The 19,207-nt window shown below is 44.5% G+C and overlaps 1 protein-coding gene across 6 annotated transcripts in view; it reads right to left on the reverse strand.

Annotated features, from left to right (window-relative positions):
* Positions 1 to 138: 138 nt before the first annotated feature.
* LOC113577769 (apoptosis-inducing factor 3) overlaps positions 139 to 19,207 on the reverse strand; it is a 22,028-nt gene continuing 2,959 nt past the window's right edge. For 3 of the 6 annotated variants that reach the window (XM_035530365.1, XM_035530366.1, XM_035530367.1), the window contains exons 2-21: positions 16,475 to 16,690; positions 14,501 to 14,714; positions 12,868 to 12,977; positions 12,381 to 12,490; positions 12,003 to 12,047; positions 11,723 to 11,819; positions 10,473 to 10,585; positions 10,206 to 10,292; positions 9,937 to 10,028; positions 8,771 to 8,901; positions 7,607 to 7,722; positions 4,367 to 4,438; positions 3,782 to 3,845; positions 3,563 to 3,639; positions 3,221 to 3,338; positions 2,993 to 3,091; positions 2,810 to 2,885; positions 2,334 to 2,438; positions 1,725 to 1,742; positions 139 to 1,585 (exon numbers count right to left, since the gene is read on the reverse strand). In XM_035530365.1, the coding sequence (XP_035386258.1) occupies positions 1,543 to 1,585; positions 1,725 to 1,742; positions 2,334 to 2,438; positions 2,810 to 2,885; positions 2,993 to 3,091; positions 3,221 to 3,338; positions 3,563 to 3,639; positions 3,782 to 3,845; positions 4,367 to 4,438; positions 7,607 to 7,722; positions 8,771 to 8,901; positions 9,937 to 10,028; positions 10,206 to 10,292; positions 10,473 to 10,585; positions 11,723 to 11,819; positions 12,003 to 12,047; positions 12,381 to 12,490; positions 12,868 to 12,977; positions 14,501 to 14,714; positions 16,475 to 16,505 (1,818 nt within the window). In that variant the 5' untranslated portion in view covers positions 16,506 to 16,690 and the 3' untranslated portion in view covers positions 139 to 1,542. Of the gene's footprint in view, positions 1,586 to 1,688; positions 1,743 to 2,333; positions 2,439 to 2,809; positions 2,886 to 2,992; positions 3,092 to 3,220; positions 3,339 to 3,562; positions 3,640 to 3,781; positions 3,846 to 4,366; positions 4,439 to 7,606; positions 7,723 to 8,770; positions 8,902 to 9,936; positions 10,029 to 10,205; positions 10,293 to 10,472; positions 10,586 to 11,722; positions 11,820 to 12,002; positions 12,048 to 12,380; positions 12,491 to 12,867; positions 12,978 to 14,500; positions 14,715 to 16,474; positions 16,691 to 19,207 lie in introns of all 6 variants that reach the window. The other 3 variants (XM_035530369.1, XM_035530370.1, XM_035530368.1) reach the window with 3 other exon arrangements.

Consider the following 19,207-nt stretch of genomic DNA (forward strand, 5'->3'; position numbering starts at 1 on the left):
TTTTATTCATTATTAGGATTTTATCACAGTAATTTTGAACGTATATGTTACTTTAAAATTCATTTAGATTTCATTAATATTTTTTCTAGAGCATGTTGAAAATTAATAAAAAAAAATTGTACATTCTGAAGATAGTGGTAGAATATAAAAGCAAGAGATTTATTATTTTTTTTCACCAGGACAAACCCCCATATAAGCAGGACTCAAACCTCCTTTCCCTGAGTTAGTAACAAAAAGGAGTTTCAGGAGGTCAGAGCTACCTAATCAGCATTCAAATTACTGCATCTTATCTAAAAAAATACAATGAATCATCAGTCACTCAATCAATGAACCAATCAATCATGTACTTCAAGATATCAGAATATCCAGTCCTATAAATCCTATATTTTATATTTCTAGCATTAATATAGAGGTATAGCTTTAAATAGATATACTTTATATATTTTGTGCCGTTAACTAGCATGGCAACCAAAGTTTCCATAAGAAGTACATTGTAAAAGAGCTGTTAGTTAGCATTAAGGACCTGTTGCCAAGGAGACATGCTTTTATTGCAAAAGGAGATACTGAAGCCAATATTATTCTATTTTATGTAACTGATCATATCTACTAATTTACTGTGATATCAGGCCAATGTTCAGGACATTAACACTTTTAGCGTTAAAACCAGTACTCTAGTTTACACTTTAAAGCCTGCGGCATGCTGAAATGTTTCTCTTCAAATAGACTGACACCTGGACCTGGACTGACGACACCGTGATGAGACTTCAAGCAAGACATGCATAATTAGCATATTTACTTCTAATTCTACAGACTCAACATGAAATTTCAGAGTGATTCTTAAACAAAGCCTTGTCATACTATAGACTGGAGCCTAACCACGTATCTGTCCAAAGGTCAGTTGCTTGATCTTCTTAAAGGCCGTAGTTGGCACACCTAACCTAATCCGTAGCATTACCGTGTCCTCAGAGGTTTAGTAGAAACAAAATCATTGTGAATGTCATAACCCAGTTGCATGTAACAGCTATATACAAAGTTGCATGTACAAAATAGGTTTTTAATGCTAACTCTCCTCAACTGGCCCTATATAAACATTGTGTACAGCTGATTCGTGCACTAGCAGAGAAGGCCGGAGCTTGGCATTGCATCAGCATTTGACTGGAGGAAACAAAAACAAACACAAACAAAGATCCATACCATGCCGACCTAGGAGACCTCCAGTGTTTAAGAACTTTTTTTTTTTTTAAACGGTATGGCTCATTTTCATGCTAGTATCGAGAGCAGGTGTTATTTGCAGCTCTGCTCCCAGCCTCCGAAAGCAGGTGCCTAGCCCTGTCCTGTGGGTGGGCTAGCTTATGCAGGTGTGGGGTCCCATTGATTGGAGCTTCAGGCTTCCATCCCCAATCTTCCTTCCCAGACTGCTTCTTCAGCGCTGAGACCAGCTGGGGGTTTCCTTAAAAAGCGTTCCACCGGGTGAACCAGAAGAAAGACTCCAGAAGAAAGACTTTCGGCTCAAGTCTCTACTGCTCAGAGTTTGGAGGATTCTCACTGTGAGCCTTTGTCTATCAACCATGAGATATCTCCCGTCCTGGAAAAACAGACCACGCTGAAATTAAGCATATGTTTATACCATCTCGACTTTACACAATAAAAGGATAGAAACATAAATTAGAGCTGCAAGTGTACTTCACCCCATAAAAAAACATCACTGAAACGTGTGCCCGTACTTGCCATGGGTGAACATCCTTCGATTTATGTAAGCAAAATAGAAAAGAAGACATGACTAAGCTGGTCAGTCAGTCTGCACCTTCCACTGAGTCAGATGCAAAAGTTTTAAAATAATTTTGTAGTTTATAGGACATGCATAAAGAAACATTTAAAGCAATTGCAAGCCACAGTAATGGGAAAAGGCCATTGAGCATGCAGATAACCAGCTATCGACAGCAAACTGCCTACACAGTAGTGCTAATGTAAATGTGTGTGGGCAAGGGACGTTTCTATCTTTTCCAGCAAAAAGACACAGAATCACCTTCCTCGCAGTGCAGTAGAGATTGTTTAATGGCAGAATGGCACTGTTCACATTCACGTTACTGTACACAAGTGCACAGGCTACACAGCAACTGTGAGCTACAGCTCCAGTTACTAATGCACAGGTGCACAGTACATAGCTTGTGTGCCACTGTTACACAGTTCAGAGTTTAAATTTTGTCAGTCTGAGCTGTTGCCCACAGCTGCCCAGACGAAACCAAGTCTGAACCCTGGGAAATTGAAGGTGAGCAGCTCTGTGGGTGAGGTTTTGGGTTTGTTTTTTTGGTAGGATGGTGAAATGTACTTACTCTACGTCACGCTTCTTAATTGTCTTTCCAGAACCAAAGACCTCAGCGACCCGTGACACAATGGGGTCGTAGTTCATGCTGGCTACGGCTATCACCTCCTCACTCCTGTTGATACAAGGCAGTAAAACAAGAACACACGTGTTCGTTACTTACTCCGTATCAGCACAGCTTCTTTGTATAATTTCAAAAATTTTACACGGATACACAAAAGTTCTAGATTTGAACTACAGTGTAGTGACTAGTGAATGCGACACCACACACAGAAAAACAAGCATAACCACCCCAGTGGTGATAAATGACGCTTTAGTGTGAATTCCCAGAGTCAGGGTATATAAATAAGGGGGATGTGTCTGCTCTGGAGCTGTATGGCAATTTTTGCATCCCAAATTTAAACTTCAGCACCAGTGAGGTAATCTTTCAGTTTCTGTTACCTCAAACTGCGGCAGATTATTTTTACATTGGGTTGGTGTGCTTACTTGGTGTAGAAAGCCACGAATTTCAACTCATCCAAATCTCCCTGGATGATGACATCATCAAAGCCTTCTCCATAACCTTAGCAGGAAAGTTTGGAGCGTGTGAGATGCTATATAAGAATGACATTATGTTGAATTTTTCTATATATAACACACACTACACAAATCGAGTGTAATCTTCCTTACCTGCGTAGCGTATGCTTTTTCCAAACATAGCACTCCAGAAGTAAGGCACCGTTCTAATCTCTGAGGCTTTTCCCATCATGCCCAAAGCTGCAACCCTCCCTACAGATTAAGGAGTGTTAGTAGGCTGAGACCTTTACCATTGCACTATATGCATAATGAAATAACTCCAGTTTTAGAGGGAGCGCTGACTGGGGCTTAAGCAGACAGCCTGATGTCTGTGGAGCGTACCATGGACATGGGCCATCTGCCAGTGAGGGATGTTCACCTTCTTATTGCCACGCAGAGCCAACGGAAACGTTACGACATCGCCGCCAGCAAACACTCCATCTGCGTTCGTCTGCATCATCTGAACAAGGAAACAGTAGATGCTTACCTTGCGCTTGGGCCTGTAAACTTTGTATTAATAAGCCAACAAAAAAATTAAAAATCAAAACAGGAACATTTAAGGGGTCACACACGGCACAGACAGTGCTAACGAGACTTTTCTCTCAGTTGATATGTTCTGGGCGGAGGACGCCTGCTTTGTTCATGCAGTAACATTATATCGCGAGGCGGAATGTGAGCTGCTACCTTGTTGACGGTGATGAAGCCCTTGGAGTCCATGTGAACTCCGCTCTGTTTGAGAAACGCCGTGGCAGGACTTGATCCTGTAGAGGCATCGTGCCACAGCTTAGAAATGTGCAGCACACTACACTGTACATCAAAGCATAAGATCGTGATCACATTCACTTCCAGCGGCAAAGTGCTCGCATCGCTATAGCAAGAGGAGAAGCCAACGTGGCCACTCACCTGTGCCGATAACACACACGTCCGCTCTTAAGACCTTGCCGCTTTTCAGAACAACTTCTTTTAACTGACCAAACAAAAGACACGCGTGAGAGTACACCTTCTGCTGCAGCTGTTGTCTAAGCACTTACAGATTGCTATTGTCAAAGTAATATCAGTATGTTTCGGATCAGATAAACGGTAAAATAATTTCAGGGCAACTTAAGATGTATCCCGGTGTTATCAACAATTTCCCGGATGCCCCAGTAACATATCACCCAGGAAACGGTGATTAATATTCAATCATTATTGGATTGTTATAGCCACTAAGTTCACCTTCTAAGAATGTTGACAGAATGCTGACAGTATTGACAGAAGCAGGGCCACCATCTGGGACAGGTGTTGCATGTAACCACACTATTACGCTATTACATGTAACCACACTGTTACGCTGTTACATGCACCCGCACTATTTATTTACACGGCCTTTGCAGCCCTTGGCTGAGAGACACTCACCGAATAAGAAAGACAAAAGGGATAGAGTGAGAAAAAGGAAGGAAGACAGAGGGAGAGCCCATGTCCCGTCTGTTTCTCTCACTTCCTGGATACCTGTCCATGATGCCCCCGCATTTCCGACACCTCGTTCAGCATGTAGAACTTCACCCTGTTCCCCTCGAACAGCTGCCACGGGAGAGCACAGTACATGGTCAAGCCCCTGACCACCAGCCAGCCACTGTACAGTGCACTCCCCATTCTGGTTCTCTGTGTCCTTCCCTAAGTTGACGTTTGCTTTAATCTGTGTAATGGTCTGGGTGAGGTCAGGCTGTCTGTTCTAGTCTAAACACCTCTGAAGTCGTAACTGTGTTTGAGCTTAAATAAAAATGATCAGTTACTGAATAGGGTTTGAGAGATAAAGTCAACCATATTTGAGCCACTTAGGCGATTTCTTAAAGGGGCAAGAACAGTGAGCAGTAAGTGTGAGCTTTATTAGTCCATCTCTGGCTTCTGTATGTGTGAGGGACCTTATGCTCAAGACCTTGTAAGATGTGTCAGAGCAATATGTTAGTCTCATCTCACTCTCACGCAGTGCAACACATGGAAACAGCATACAGGGAACAAACACATTCTCAGCTTGTCATTTCAATCCCCTAAGCACAGTAGTCTTTGACGTGTTTGGAAAATTCTAAAAAGGTTATGTCCCTACAATTTATTTGCCACATAAGGTTATAGATTTGGCTGCGTGACCTCTGTCTGCCTGTGTTTGGTCTAAGGTCATGGGTTTGGCTGTGTGACCTCTGTCTTCCTGTGTTTGGTCTAAGGTTATGGGTTTGGCTGTGTGACCTCTGTCTGCCTGTGTTTGGTCTAAGGTCATGGGTTTGGCTGTGTGACCTCTGTCTGCCTGTGTTTGGTCTAAGGTCATGGGTTTGGCTGTGTGACCTCTGTCTGCCTGTGTTTGGTCTAAGGTCATGGGTTTGGCTGTGTGACCTCTGTCTGCCTGTGTTTGGTCTAAGGTCATGGGTTTGGCTGTGTGACCTCTGTCTGCCTGTGTTTGGTCTAAGGTCATGGGTTTGGCTGTGTGACCTCTGTCTGCCTGTGTTTGGTCTAAGGTCATGGGTTTGGCTGTGTGACCTCTGTCTGCCTGTGTTTGGTCTAAGGTTATGGGTTTGGCTGTGAGACCTCTGTCTTCCTGTGTTTGGTCTAAGGTCATGGGTTTGGCTGTGTGACCTCTGTCTGCCTGTGTTTGGTCTAAGGTTATGGGTTTGGCTGTGTGACCTCTGTCTGCCTGTGTTTGGTCTAAAGTCATGGGTTTGGCTGTGTGACCTCTGTCTGCCTGTGTTTGGTCTAAGGTTATGGGTTTGGCTGTGTGACCTCTGTCTTCCTGTCTTTGGTCTAAAGTCATGGGTTTGGCTGTGTGACCTCTGTCTGCCTGTGTTTGGTCTAAGGTTATGGGTTTGGCTGTGTGACCTCTGTCTGCCTGTGTTTGGTCTAAAGTCATGGGTTTGGCTGTGTGACCTCTGTCTGCCTGTGTTTGGTCTAAGGTTATGGGTTTGGCTGTGTGACCTCTGTCTTCCTGTCTTTGGTCTAAAGTCATGGGTTTGGCTGTGAGACCTCTGTCTGCCTGTGTTTGGTCTAAGGTCATGGGTTTGGCTGTGAGACCTCTGTCTGCCTGTGTTTGGTCTAAGGTCATGGGTTTGGCTGTGAGACCTCTGTCTTCCTGTGTTTGGTCTAAGGTCATGGGTTTGGCTGTGTGACCTCTGTCTGCCTGTGTTTGGTCTAAGGTTATGGGTTTGGCTGTGTGACCTCTGTCTTCCTGTCTTTGGTCTAAAGTCATGGGTTTGGCTGTGAGACCTCTGTCTGCCTGTGTTTGGTCTAAGGTCATGGGTTTGGCTGTGAGACCTCTGTCTGCCTGTGTTTGGTCTAAGGTTATGGGTTTGGCTGTGAGACCTCTGTCTGCCTGTGTTTGGTCTAAGGTCATGGGTTTGGCTGTGTGACCTCTGTCTGCCTGTGTTTGGTCTAAGGTTATGGGTTTGGCTGTGTGACCTCTGTCTTCCTGTCTTTGGTCTAAAGTCATGGGTTTGGCTGTGAGACCTCTGTCTGCCTGTGTTTGGTCTAAGGTCATGGGTTTGGCTGTGTGACCTCTGTCTGCCTGTGTTTGGTCTAAGGTCATGGGTTTGGCTGTGTGACCTCTGTCTGCCTGTGTTTGGTCTAAGGTCATGGGTTTGGCTGTGTGACCTCTGTCTGCCTGTGTTTGGTCTAAGGTCATGGGTTTGGCTGTGTGACCTCTGTCTGCCTGTGTTTGGTCTAAGGTTATGGGTTTGGCTGTGAGACCTCTGTCTGCCTGTGTTTGGTCTAAGGTCATGGGTTTGGCTGTGTGACCTCTGTCTGCCTGTGTTTGGTCTAAGGTTATGGGTTTGGCTGTGAGACCTCTGTCTTCCTGTGTTTGGTCTAAGGTCATGGGTTTGGCTGTGTGACCTCTGTCTGCCTGTGTTTGGTCTAAGGTTATGGGTTTGGCTGTGTGACCTCTGTCTGCCTGTGTTTGGTCTAAAGTCATGGGTTTGGCTGTGTGACCTCTGTCTTCCTGTGTTTGGTCTAAGGTCATGGGTTTGGCTGTGAGACCTCTGTCTGCCTGTGTTTGGTCTAAGGTCATGGGTTTGGCTGTGAGACCTCTGTCTGCCTGTGTTTGGTCTAAGGTCATGGGTTTGGCTGTGAGACCTCTGTCTGCCTGTGTTCTGTTCTGACAAGGCTTAGAAAAACCCTGAAGAATCTTTTCAGCACTTCCGCCCTGCTGCCTGTGATTTACACACATTGCGATCGTTGGCAATTTTTTAAATGCTGACACACTCTTTCGGGCTTTTTGCCACAGGGAAAAGCCAGACTTAGTCCCTGCTGTCCAGCTTGGCATTGTGTTCTGAAAGGCACATACGACGATTTTCATGTCCTCCTTCTTCGACCTCCACCTCTAAGAATATCTGGTTTCTCATCATTCTTCCATGTAAATAACTGGAAATTACATCCAATTGTTTGGGGCATCTGTCTTCTTAATGTGCAAAACATTGATCTTTGGGCTGCTAGGGCTTTGTGAGACTTGCCACCGATTGCTGTACATTGGTCAGTGAAAATGTGTTACAACACTTTCATACAAGTTCAATGACTCTCCACAAAAGTGTGTAATAGTTTAAAACTTCACAAGCATACCACTGTCCTTTACAAGCAACGAGGGCATCAGTTAAAATGAAAGAAAAGGATGGACAGACAGACAGACAGACATAGAACATAGAATTAGTTCTAGTAAACACAGCGTGATATTGAGTTGTAGTGAGACTAGAACCTGAGTGCATGTGTTCTCACCCTCATCAGAGATTTCCCTACTTTCTCGCCAAGGGCTTTGCGGAATGGCACGGCGTCAATGCCGATCACAGACACAGAGTGGGCTTTGTCTGTCAGGGCTGCGGCCACCTCCATACCTGAACACAAGCACAACACACTTTAGCTTACACACCTGAACACGGGTATGCATACATTACCATGCATTCCTGAGCACAGGCACGCATACATTAGCTTACACACCTGAGCACAGGTACACATACATTAGCTTACACACCTGAGCAGAGGTACACAAACATCAGCTTACACACCTGAGCACAGGTACGCATACATTAACTTACACACCTTAGCACAGGTACGCATACATTAGCTTACACTCCTGAGCACAGATAGGCTTACATTAGCTTACACCCCTGAGAACAGTTAGACATACATTATCTTACATACCTGAGCACATGTATGCATACATTAGCTTACACACCTGAGCAGAGGTACACAAACATCAGCTTACACACCTGAGCACAGGTACGCATACATTATCTTACACTCCTGAGCACAGATTGGCTTACATTATCTTACACCCCTGAGCACATGTATGCATACATTAGCTTACACCCCTGAGCACATGTATGCATACATTAACTTACACCCCTGAGAACAGTTAGACATACATCAGCTTACACACCTGAGCACAGGTACGCATACATTAACTTACACACCTTAGCACAGGTACGCATACATTAGCTTACACTCCTGAGCACAGATAGGCTTACATTATCTTACACACCTGAGCACAGGTACGCATACATTATCTTACACACCTGAGCACAGGTACGCATACATTATCTTACACACCTGAGCACAGGTACGCATACATCAGCTTACATGCTTGAGCACCTGAGCATACACTACACACCTCAAGTCACTCTACATCTCCAGCATAGGTCATTCTATAACCAATCACAGGTGACCAAAAATGATTTCAGACTTCATTATCACAAATACTTACACTTTGTATGAAATACAGTATGCACAATTATGTATTCAGACACTTCTAATTCATCTATTTACTAAGTCTCTAGTGTTACCAAGCTGATGGGTATGGCAATGCATTTAATAATAATAATAATAATAATAATAATAATAATAATAATACAGTAATATTAAAATATGTGTCATGAATCTCACCAGTAAAGGAGGTGCCCACAATGACAGCGTTCCTACTGCCAGCCAGCCTGGCTATGCTGTTAGCATCTTCAGGGGTTCTCAGGTGAAACACATTGCCAATGTCTTTCCCCTTGTAATTTATGGTCCTGGGTCTACAACCGCATGAGAGAGAGAGTTAAGCAGTTACTGCAACATAGCCTGCTAACTGTAATCCCACTGCTATGACTGAGCCTATGAAACAACTCCACGTCTACATCTACATCTACATCTACATCTACATCTACATCTACATCCACACCTACCATTCCTCTCAGGCAAGGTGGATGTATTTGCTAACAGCGTATAACAAATAGATCAACTGGGCAATGTTCTGAAATACATATCTTTCTAGACCCCCCCCACCCCATGTATTTTACATCAACAATGAACACCAGTCAGTTGAATTTTTTCCAGAAAAACTCTTCATATTTCTTATTGATAATGCTTATAGAAAGGAAATAATTATTCATTCTTCAATGAAGTCTCAAAGCTTGAATGAGATAACGATGATAGTAACGATGAGAAAACGCTGACTAAGCAAGAATGTTTGATTTGGGAAAACTATCTTCACTCCAGAAGCCTCAGAATTCACCTGATCTTTTCAGATGGTTCACCTATTTCAGACTCATCGGACTGTTGACTGTTGAATGATTAATGATTTCCACAGCAAAAAAATGTACCAAAGATTTTAATCTTATGATGCATAGGGAGCAAAAATTACAAGATTTTAATCTTATAATGCATAGGGAGCAGAATTTGTCTTTTTTCTTTGTATGTTAATTGTCAGCATTGGGAAATTGACCTTTTGCAAACTTTTTTTTAATGTAATGCCATCATTAAACAACCTCTTTTCATGTTTAGCACATGATCATTTAAACAATTATAATAAGCTATTATTTCTTAGTGAGATAATACCCAATGATAAGGCTGATCATTTTCCCACAAAGGTCATTAATTCATTTAGTCATTTTGTCATGATTTGGCCTTCAGTCAACACTGTGTGCTGTGCTGTGCTGTGCTGTCCTGTGCTGTGCTGTGCTGTCCTGTGCTAGGGACATAGGCTTGCAAATGTAGCAGTTCGGGTGTCGTACATGAACACTGGCAGCTAAAAGAGAGTTGCCCTAAGACATGTGCTATCCTTAGGCTACCTGCTTCCTGTTGCAATGAAGAGTTTCCTGTATTCCATCTTATAGCCATCCTGAAACATCACGGTCTTTGTCTTTACGTCCACGGACACAGCCTGTAGGAAATGTGACACGTAAACAGTGTACAACACTTCAGGGAGCACAAGGGCAACTGCTGAGCTTCAAAGAACGAACCCGTACTCTCAGCTAGCATGCACTTTTCTGTAAATGTGTGCTGGACATTTGAGGTCAGGCCTACGTGACCGACGCGTGCAGCTCAGCGCCAGACTCACCTCTTTCTCCAGGAAGAGTTCGATGTCGTGGGTCTGGAAGAACTCCATCGAGCGCAACTGAAGCTGCTCAGCTGTGCTTTCTAATGACTACAAAGACAAAACCATTCAAGAAACAGTCAACTTGAACAAGGAGTTTGGTGGTCTGCTAGACTGACGGCAGTATCAACATGCGTTTGCGGAGGAAGACGCAGGGAAGAGTGTGGCCAGTCTTGGCTGCGAGGCCCCCACTTTGGTCTAAACGGCAGAGGCTTGTCACGCTGTACAAACCTTACTCAGTTTAGGCCTGTCATAGGGTGGGTGCTTGTCCATGGTGCACATGACGATACGGTCGGTATAGCCCTCCTGCCTAAGCGTCTCAGCACATACCAAGGCCGCAGGACCTGATAGGGAGGGAGGGAGGGAGATTGCAGTTCAGTCTCACTTAAAGAGTGGTAAATACAGTCCTACTGTGAGGTAGTTTCACACTTATAAATAATGAACGTATAGGACTATATTTGATTTCAAAGCCAGCTGAAAAGAACTTTAAATAGCATCTTAAAGATATTCGTCATACTTTAATTGCACATGGTATACTAACTAGTCCCAGACATAAATATGTTCATTCAAGAAAATCTTGTTCAGAGACATCTGAAATACTTTTTGACACCATTCCAGATTCTTCATATGCTCATATCTCATATACTTCATATAAAGTAAGATAGCTGTTCACAGAGAGCTGTTGATAGAGAGCGGTTCGTAGAGAGCTGTTGATAGAGAGCTGTTCGTAGAGAGCTGTTGCTAGAGACCGTTCGTAGAGAGCTGTTGCTAGAGACCGTTCGTAGAGAGCTGTTTGTAGAGAGCGGTTCGTAGAGAGAGCTGTTTGTAGAGAGCTGTTCACAGAGAGCGTTCGTAGAGAGATATTGCTAGAGACCGTTCGTAGAGAGCTGTTTGTAGAGAGCGGTTCGTAGAGAGAGCTGTTTGTAGAGAGCTGTTCATAGAGAGCTGTTCGTAGAGAGCTGTTGCTAGAGACCGTTCGTAGAGAGCTGTTTGTAGAGAGCGGTTCGTAGAGAGAGCTGTTTGTAGAGAGCTGTTCACAGAGAGCGTTCGTAGAGAGCTGTTGCTAGAGACCGTTCGTAGAGAGCTGTTGATAGAGAGCTGTTCGTAGAGAGCTGTTGCTAGAGACCGTTCGTAGAGAGCTGTTGCTAGAGAGCGGTTCGTAGAGAGAGCTGTTTGTAGAGAGCGGTTCGTAGAGAGAGCTGTTTGTAGAGAGCTGTTCACAGAGAGCTGTTCACAGAGAGCGTTCGTAGAGAGCTATTGCTAGAGACCGTTCGTAGAGAGCTGTTTGTAGAGAGCGGTTCGTAGAGAGAGCTGTTCACAGAGAGCTGTTCACAGAGAGAGCTGTTCACAGAGAGCTGTTTGTAGAGAGCGGTTCGTAGAGAGAGCTGTTCACAGAGAGCTGTTCACAGAGAGCTGTTCACAGAGAGCTGTTCACAGAGAGCTGTTCATTTGCCAAAGCAAACACAAATATGTGTCCTGACCTGATCCGATGATCAGGACATGGCTGAAGCTTGTGCTGGAGTTGATGACAGCGGAGCACTTCGCTGTGGCCTTTGTTCTCCTCTGTGTTTGAAGAGCCTGAGAGAGATAAGAAACAATTACACCAGCTGGCACATCCTTCCGTCCTGACTAACTTTACACTCTTTACACCCCCTACCACACACACACACACACACACACACACACACACACAGACACACACACACACAGACACACACACACACAGACACAGAAAACTGAAAGACGGAGCGATCATTTTACCTGCTTGTTTGCCCGTATAATCACCTTGTCCTTTTCGACTCGGACCTGTGTCAAAGAGAAGGCCAACTGTCACTGGCCTCTCATAGCACAGGAGTTTCTCCTGCCCCTCTCGACTGTCTCACCGTTTCTCCTGTCCCGCTTTTGCATCTCACAGAGTTTCTCCTGTGTCTCTCATCTGTCTCACACCAGCCCACTGAGTTCTCATAGCTTTCAGGACTTGAATTTCGAACCAGGTAAAATACCCTACTACCGTGAGACAAGGTTAGCATGCGACAGTGTTAAGACGCAGACACTTTAAGAGGGCCACAGAGGTCACGTTAGTCTGACATACTGGCAGCATAAGGCTGTCAGAAGGCTGGATGAAACACCAGGTGTTACCTGAAAGGTGGGGAGACTGTCCAGGCCGGGGAAATCCTCGATGTCTCCTGTCGCAATGTTGAAGCAGGCGCCATGCCATGGACAGCGTACGTGTCCTTTAGATAGGACTCCTGCCAACAGGATGACAACCTTTCAGGTCACTATATCGATAATGCACAGCCCAAGGGGTTGTAAACGTAAGCATACTGTTGAAGGGCATTTGTTTTCTAAAAACTCCTCTTAACTCTTTGCACTTAAAATGCGCCAGGAGAGCTAATTATCAACAGCAGGCCCCGGCATTCTGTTGTGAAGACTTAAAGGGTGATCCCCAGTCTGATAAGAGTGATTTTGCGAGCTCTGTGTAATGGACAATCATGAAATTGTCTTTCTGATAAGGGACTGATAGACATCAGATGTAGCATGTTGGCAAGTTAAGTTTCACTGAAGCGGCCGGACTGGTCAAAGTCTCGTGATGAGCGACGAGCTCAGCAGATATGGACGGTCTCACCCTTAACGAGCGGAGCCCCGTAGTGCGGACATTTGTGCCCCATGGCCCAGAATTCTCCATGTTCCTTAATGAGTAAAGCTCTGCCTGCCCCCATGTCCACCTCACGCATCCTGGTGCATCGCACACACACACACACACACACACACACACACACACACACACAGAGAGAGAGCATTGTATTATTATACTTGTGGGGTATTTCTGTTGACTGTATAACTATTGTAGAGAATTGCTAGGCCTTTTAAACATTACCATGGTAAATAATGTCTACACCTCAACCAAAAGGAAATTATTTAGCTCATTTCATTTTTCGGATAAAAGTAGGGTTAGGGAATATATCAAAATTTTCAGAAAAGTCACTGTTACAGCATTACAGAGGACAAAGGTACAGGTGAGTTAGGTGAGTCAGGCACGGAGAACAATAGGTAACCAATCACAGCAGAGGCTAGGTAACCAATCACAGCAGGGGCTAGGTAACCAATCACAGCAGGGGCTAGGTAACCAATCACAGCAGGGGCTAGGTAACCAATCACAGCAGGGGCTAGGTAACCAATCACAGCAGAGGCTAGGTAACCAATCACAAAAGGGGAAAAGAGAGCGCTTTAATATTCCTAATGCCCACTCACTATATTCTCATTACACACGAGGTGTCATTACAAAAGAGTAAAAGAGCACCACCCTTTAGTGGTGTTTGTCAGTACAAGCTATTACTTTCATAAGAACTACGCCTTGTAAACACAAGGCAACCTGAGGAAGGTCAGGAGAACATTTAGTGAAGATGACAATGACAACTTTCAGCAAAGACCAGGTGTTGTTCTACACAACACACACCACCCAATCTAAGAAAATATACATATCCATATACTGTTTTTCCACATTCTGCAAATTAAAAACAATAATATAAAGCATTACTGCAAGTTTTATTTTTAAATGCCCACATCAATGAAGTAAGGTAAGTCTAAATAAAACATATTTAGCATTTTAATGTAATTTTAATGGAAAGATCATACAAAATCAAAAACTAAAATAACTGATTACACAAAAAGTGGAAATGGCTGATATGTTTTTTGTTGCAAGGGCTCATATAAGTATATAGAGGTGAAAAAAAATAACTGAGGACAAAAAATGTTTTTAGCTTGCTTCTTTGCAGTTCGCAAAATATTGAAACGTTATAAATGTTAAGAACAATACAACTTCTGTACAGAAAAAGGTTGTATGAAGTAACACTATGGTGCTGAGCTTCATTCACTAAAGTGTTTGAGAACCAATCGTGAAATGACACTCAAAATGATTGCAATATCAGGTTACATCCATATTGCCAGCCCTGATGATCACAGGGATATTTGATCCCATCAAATCACTAAGTACATGCCCACACACGCGCACACACACACACACACACACACACACACACACACACACACACACACACACACACACACACACAGTCAATGCGCACAATCTGTTCCTATTATTGAGCTCCTTCACAGAGGAAAGAGGAAAAACGCTGTTATATCATGCTCCAGATATCGACCCATTCCCAAAAAAAACCAAAACAAAACATGGGAACGCTCACGTCACACGTGACACACCACTTTCATTTCCCCACTGGAAGCAGAGTGCAGAGCCTTACTGTCCGTTCTCCAGGTCTTTCACGTGGCAGACGGCGGCCTCGGTGTAGTCACGGGCTTTGTGGTTAGAGCGCAGAGTGGACGCTTCCTCGTCCGAGCAGTGGCCCAGGGAGCCATTTGGACGGCACTCCGAGAATGGGCTGGCCTTGCCGTTCGGAGACATCAGGTCCGTCTCCTTCTCCTTCTCCAGGAGGGTGAGTTCAACTTTGACCTCAACTGTGAAAGGCAAGGGTCAAAGGTCAGGTCAGGTCAAAAGCAGGTTTGAGGATCAATTCTTGCCTCTCCATGGCATTTGTGTGACTATGTTAAAAGCCATATTACATGTAATATTACATACTGCATGTTTAATCAAAGGTTAGATTATGAAAATGACTACATTTGACCTTCCTCTTATTGCCTGTGTAACTTTGAAAGGCCATGCGTAGCCGTGACGCGCGCTTGTTTCCGTTTATGTTAGTTCAAGTCAGTCTGTGCAGCTACTAACCGTAGCTATTTTTCGGAAGGTCAGCTGTGGTATGAATAAATCATACCTGAAATGTAGTTTAATCAGAGTCTGAATCATTCAATGCAAGCACATGCACGAGCTGCATGAGTTCAAATTTAGACGCATGAATGTCAAGTGTGCAGAATGAGCAAGACACTATGTTTATAACACGGAATGCAAGTTTCAAAATTATATCGGGGAATGGTTGTTGTGTAACGTCGCTTTACCACAGCGCACGCAGAACCTGCTCGCTCTCTCTGACTGGAAGAATGTGCCGAGAACTCGGGTGTTAGGCTTTAATCTGAAGGAGAATTCTCACCTGCTGAGCGAAGCTTAATTAAAATCAATGGAAAATCATAAAAGACGACCAAGCCAGCAGTGAAGAAGAAAGAAAGCCGGCTTCGCGTGGTGTACACCCGATGCTTAGCGATTCCGGACACTGCGCAGAAAGCAGGAGACTCTGACCGAGAGCTGGTTCTTCAGACTGAGAGCTGAGACTTCAGACTGAGATGCACAGGTCTCTAGTCTGACACATATGCAGTATAGATGCACTTTATCCTGTAGAAGCACGTTCGGCTTTAAAAGATACTGAGATTCACATACGTTTATGTCTGTTATCTGTATTTCTGCATAATGCGTAAGCTCTATTATGCTGATGTAATTTTTAAATTATTGATTACATTTATCTGTTTCTCCCAATTTCCTTCTTACTCTGTCCCTGCCTGACTCTCTCTCTCTCTCTCTCTCTCTCTATCACACACACACTCACACACACACTCAAATAATCGATAATACCACAAACTGATAATACCATTTCCACTTCAGTGTGATTTATCGCTAACGCGGTCACTTCATCGTAGGCCACAGTGTGTAATATAAGATTAAAATGTAATGTGAGTATTTGTCAGAGCCTTTCCTGTGGCTCTGATTGGAAAGACGGATCTGGGGAAAGAATCCTCTGCTGAGCAAGTCATGCTTCAGGCAGAGGTCTGAATAAGCGTTTGCGTGGAAACCTTCAGCAAGCAGCTAAGGTTAGTTTTGAACTGCCATATATGACGACTGTGATTGATTGTTTTGGGAGGTTGTTTTTTTCTTCCAGGGGTTTCATAGCTTGGGTTTTTCCTTTCCAATCTCCCTGCCTTCCAAAAGAGTGCGCTTACTCCTGCATGGCTCAGCGAAAGGTCCCGCTGATGGACGGACGAATGACGGCGTATTTCTATCCTCTAGCATCGCTCTGTCTTTGGGGCGTAAGGCGACATTCAAACAGCTCTACACTCATATTTCACCGTCTAATCCCTATGAAGGCAGAGAGCAAGTCAGAGCATTAAAATTCCTGGACCAACTAAAGAAAGCCACGCCACAAAAGGCAGTTGGGGGGGGGGGGGAGGGGGGACTGACCTATATGTGCATGGAGAAACAAGTGCCAATTATTAGAGGATTTGAGAGGTTTGGTTGGGGGGGGGGGGGGAGGGGCAGCGACCGCATGCGTCACCTGGTTTGGGTTTGGAGAGGCATCCTCCCATGGTGGGCCGGAGTGAAGCCAGGAGGCCCGGTATGTGGGAAGCCCGTCGAGGGTGCCGGGGGCCCGGGCACGATCAGACGCTTAGGGTGGGCCCCAGGACCTAAGGGTGGACACAGTGCTGCAGCAGGGATGCTTGAACCTGCCTGGCCTGCACTGCCATTTCAGAGCTCAGCCACTGCACATAGCCTGTAGGAAGAAGGACAACAGCGTGACCAACCCTGCTACGGCGGTCCCGAACAGCCAGAAAGTACACGCACACTTAGAGGAAGGAGGACCTGTTTCTATACCTCATCTCTCACACAGCACATCCACGGAGGTGCATGCAGACAAACCCGAGGTACTCAACTCTGGTATTCAACAGGTATTCAACTTTAAATCCCTCCGACCCAAAATCCATGCTCAGATTTTGAAGTCACTTAGAAATCACCAACATTCAGGTACAATAGTCAATCATCCCTCATACCCACCCTTTACCTTTGTTAACAAAGCCAGTTACATTTGCTGACTCCCAGTGACTACAAAACCCAGGTCTGGAAATTGGATTCGAGGTCTACAGTAGGATGTCTCAGCCATGAATAAAAAAGATGAATAGGTGTGGAAAACTAGCCTTGAGACCACTTGGTCACACTGGACAACAGAGTCGGCGTGCGTGTTTTGTGTAATTTATATCCCTTGTGGGTCCTCCTCGACCCTCGTTGCCGCGGTTCCCTTAGAGTGACAACGGCGCGGCCAAGCCACTGCGGAACTATCAGTCACACATCTTCCGCCTCTCTGCTGACACCTCAGCGGCGATCGCTTGCAAGAGCAGTAGGAATGATATATCCGTTCTCTATGCCTGTCTGTGGCTGTCATAACTAGGAGAGACAGGAAGACAACAAAGGAGTCTAGAGCCTCTGGAAAAGACAGCACGGAGTTCACGGTGAAGGCTTTTGATTTCAAACTCCTGGAACCTCATTCAGACAAGGACATGCTCGGCATCTGCAGCAAAAATGTCTTTGTGCAGGCAAACACGTTAAAAGGAATAAGCTGTTGCCTCCACGGTGACAGTGCTAATGAAGGTATAAAAGGTTCCCGTGGGCAAGAGATTATCCAGTGCAGAGCCAGGAATCCGTCATCTTCCCGAACTCCACACATGTAGTTAGCTTAGCTTAGCTAGCACTTACTCTCCACTGGAGGGTGTTGAGCTGTGCTAGCTGACAGAAAAATACCCACTAAAAACTCCTTAAGTGCCTTAACTTGGCCATAAGAAATCTCATTATGTAATGAAACTGATTCTTATCGATGGCTGTGGGGTTTCTTCATCCAGCATGCTATAAAACGACTCGAATAAATCTAATAAGAGAAATTTGGAGGGGGGGGGGGGGTGAATGTGTTTTAAGCTACACTAAATGCACAGTCACTAATATTAGAAAATGTAAGTTAAAGTAATAGAAATAAACTAAATATAAGTAACAGCAGGTCAGCAGACTTTGCTACCTCACAAGAAACAGTCTTTTATTTCTTTTACACAAGAATAAATCAGCTAATTGTGGTAAGAACTCTATCACAGTGACATACGAGCAGAACAAAGTTTACAACAATTTAAGTGCCTTTTTACAAGTGTCTGTGAGATACACTGGTAGGAAAATGAGAGAAGAGCGATAACTCACAACACCTCCATAAACGAGACGATAGAATGACTCGAAAGCTTAACCTCTGTAACAAACCCCACGAAGCATATGAGACTTCCACGGTCCCAAACCTAGCGCGCCAGTTGTTTCCAGCTCAGGCACAGCATTTAAAATGTTTAAACAGCTTTTCAGGGGCTCTGCTAAAAGGACCACTTGATATTCACATCACACTCAAAGGTCCTTGATGTGGCAAATGGAAAGAACAATAGTCCTTCTTAATGAGAGAGAGGTCGGTGGTGTCCCACGCTGCATGCAGTAGTGGGAACGTTTGGAGGCACTTCAAACTTTAACATTGCCCATACCAAATTCCCATTTTATGTACATATAGTATATAAAGTGAGTCACCATGTTTATTAAGTAGATTTGTCGATTTAGTTGTTTTCTTTAAAGAGACATGATACGTTTTTTGGGGTGTTGCATTCTGATTTAGCAATGACCATAAACATTGTGCGAAAGTAAGCAAGCATCCCTTTTGCACTTTTAACGCCTCATTTCTAAGCCACTGAATAAGAAATTCACTGAGGCTCCAGCTACTGGATGTGTCTCTCAACCCAAAACAGGTCAAGAAGATATCCAGTCTTTACAGTGTATGGCACGTATATCACTAACCCTGGAAGGCCTGTCTGCAAACTTCTAATAACCTCCCGTCCAATCAGCTAACTACTCGCTAACTACACGCCCGGCCGTGAACTGGAATGTGTATAGAGCCAGCACGCTATCGGGCTCCTTTCTGGTTGTCAGTGGTTAAAGTCAAGATTAGATCACCACGGGTGACGCAATCCGTAGTATAATATGATATCAGTCTACGTCACTGCTGACCTGCAGGAAGCGCGGACACAGGGCAAGCGTGTCAATGACAGGATCAGTCCGAGCAAGACGACGAGCAGAGGAAAGAAGAGCTTCTACGTTAAGATCAAGTCAAGAAAAGTGATATCCTTCAGCAGACGGCACATACAATGGGACAGAGACGGCATGCAAAGACCACGCAGATCAGACGAGCGAGCGGAGTCTGTGTGCTTCGGTGGAAAAAAAA

This window comes from Electrophorus electricus, chromosome 9, assembly GCF_013358815.1.
Source record: "Electrophorus electricus isolate fEleEle1 chromosome 9, fEleEle1.pri, whole genome shotgun sequence".
In the NCBI taxonomy this organism is placed as follows: domain Eukaryota; kingdom Metazoa; phylum Chordata; class Actinopteri; order Gymnotiformes; family Gymnotidae; genus Electrophorus; species Electrophorus electricus.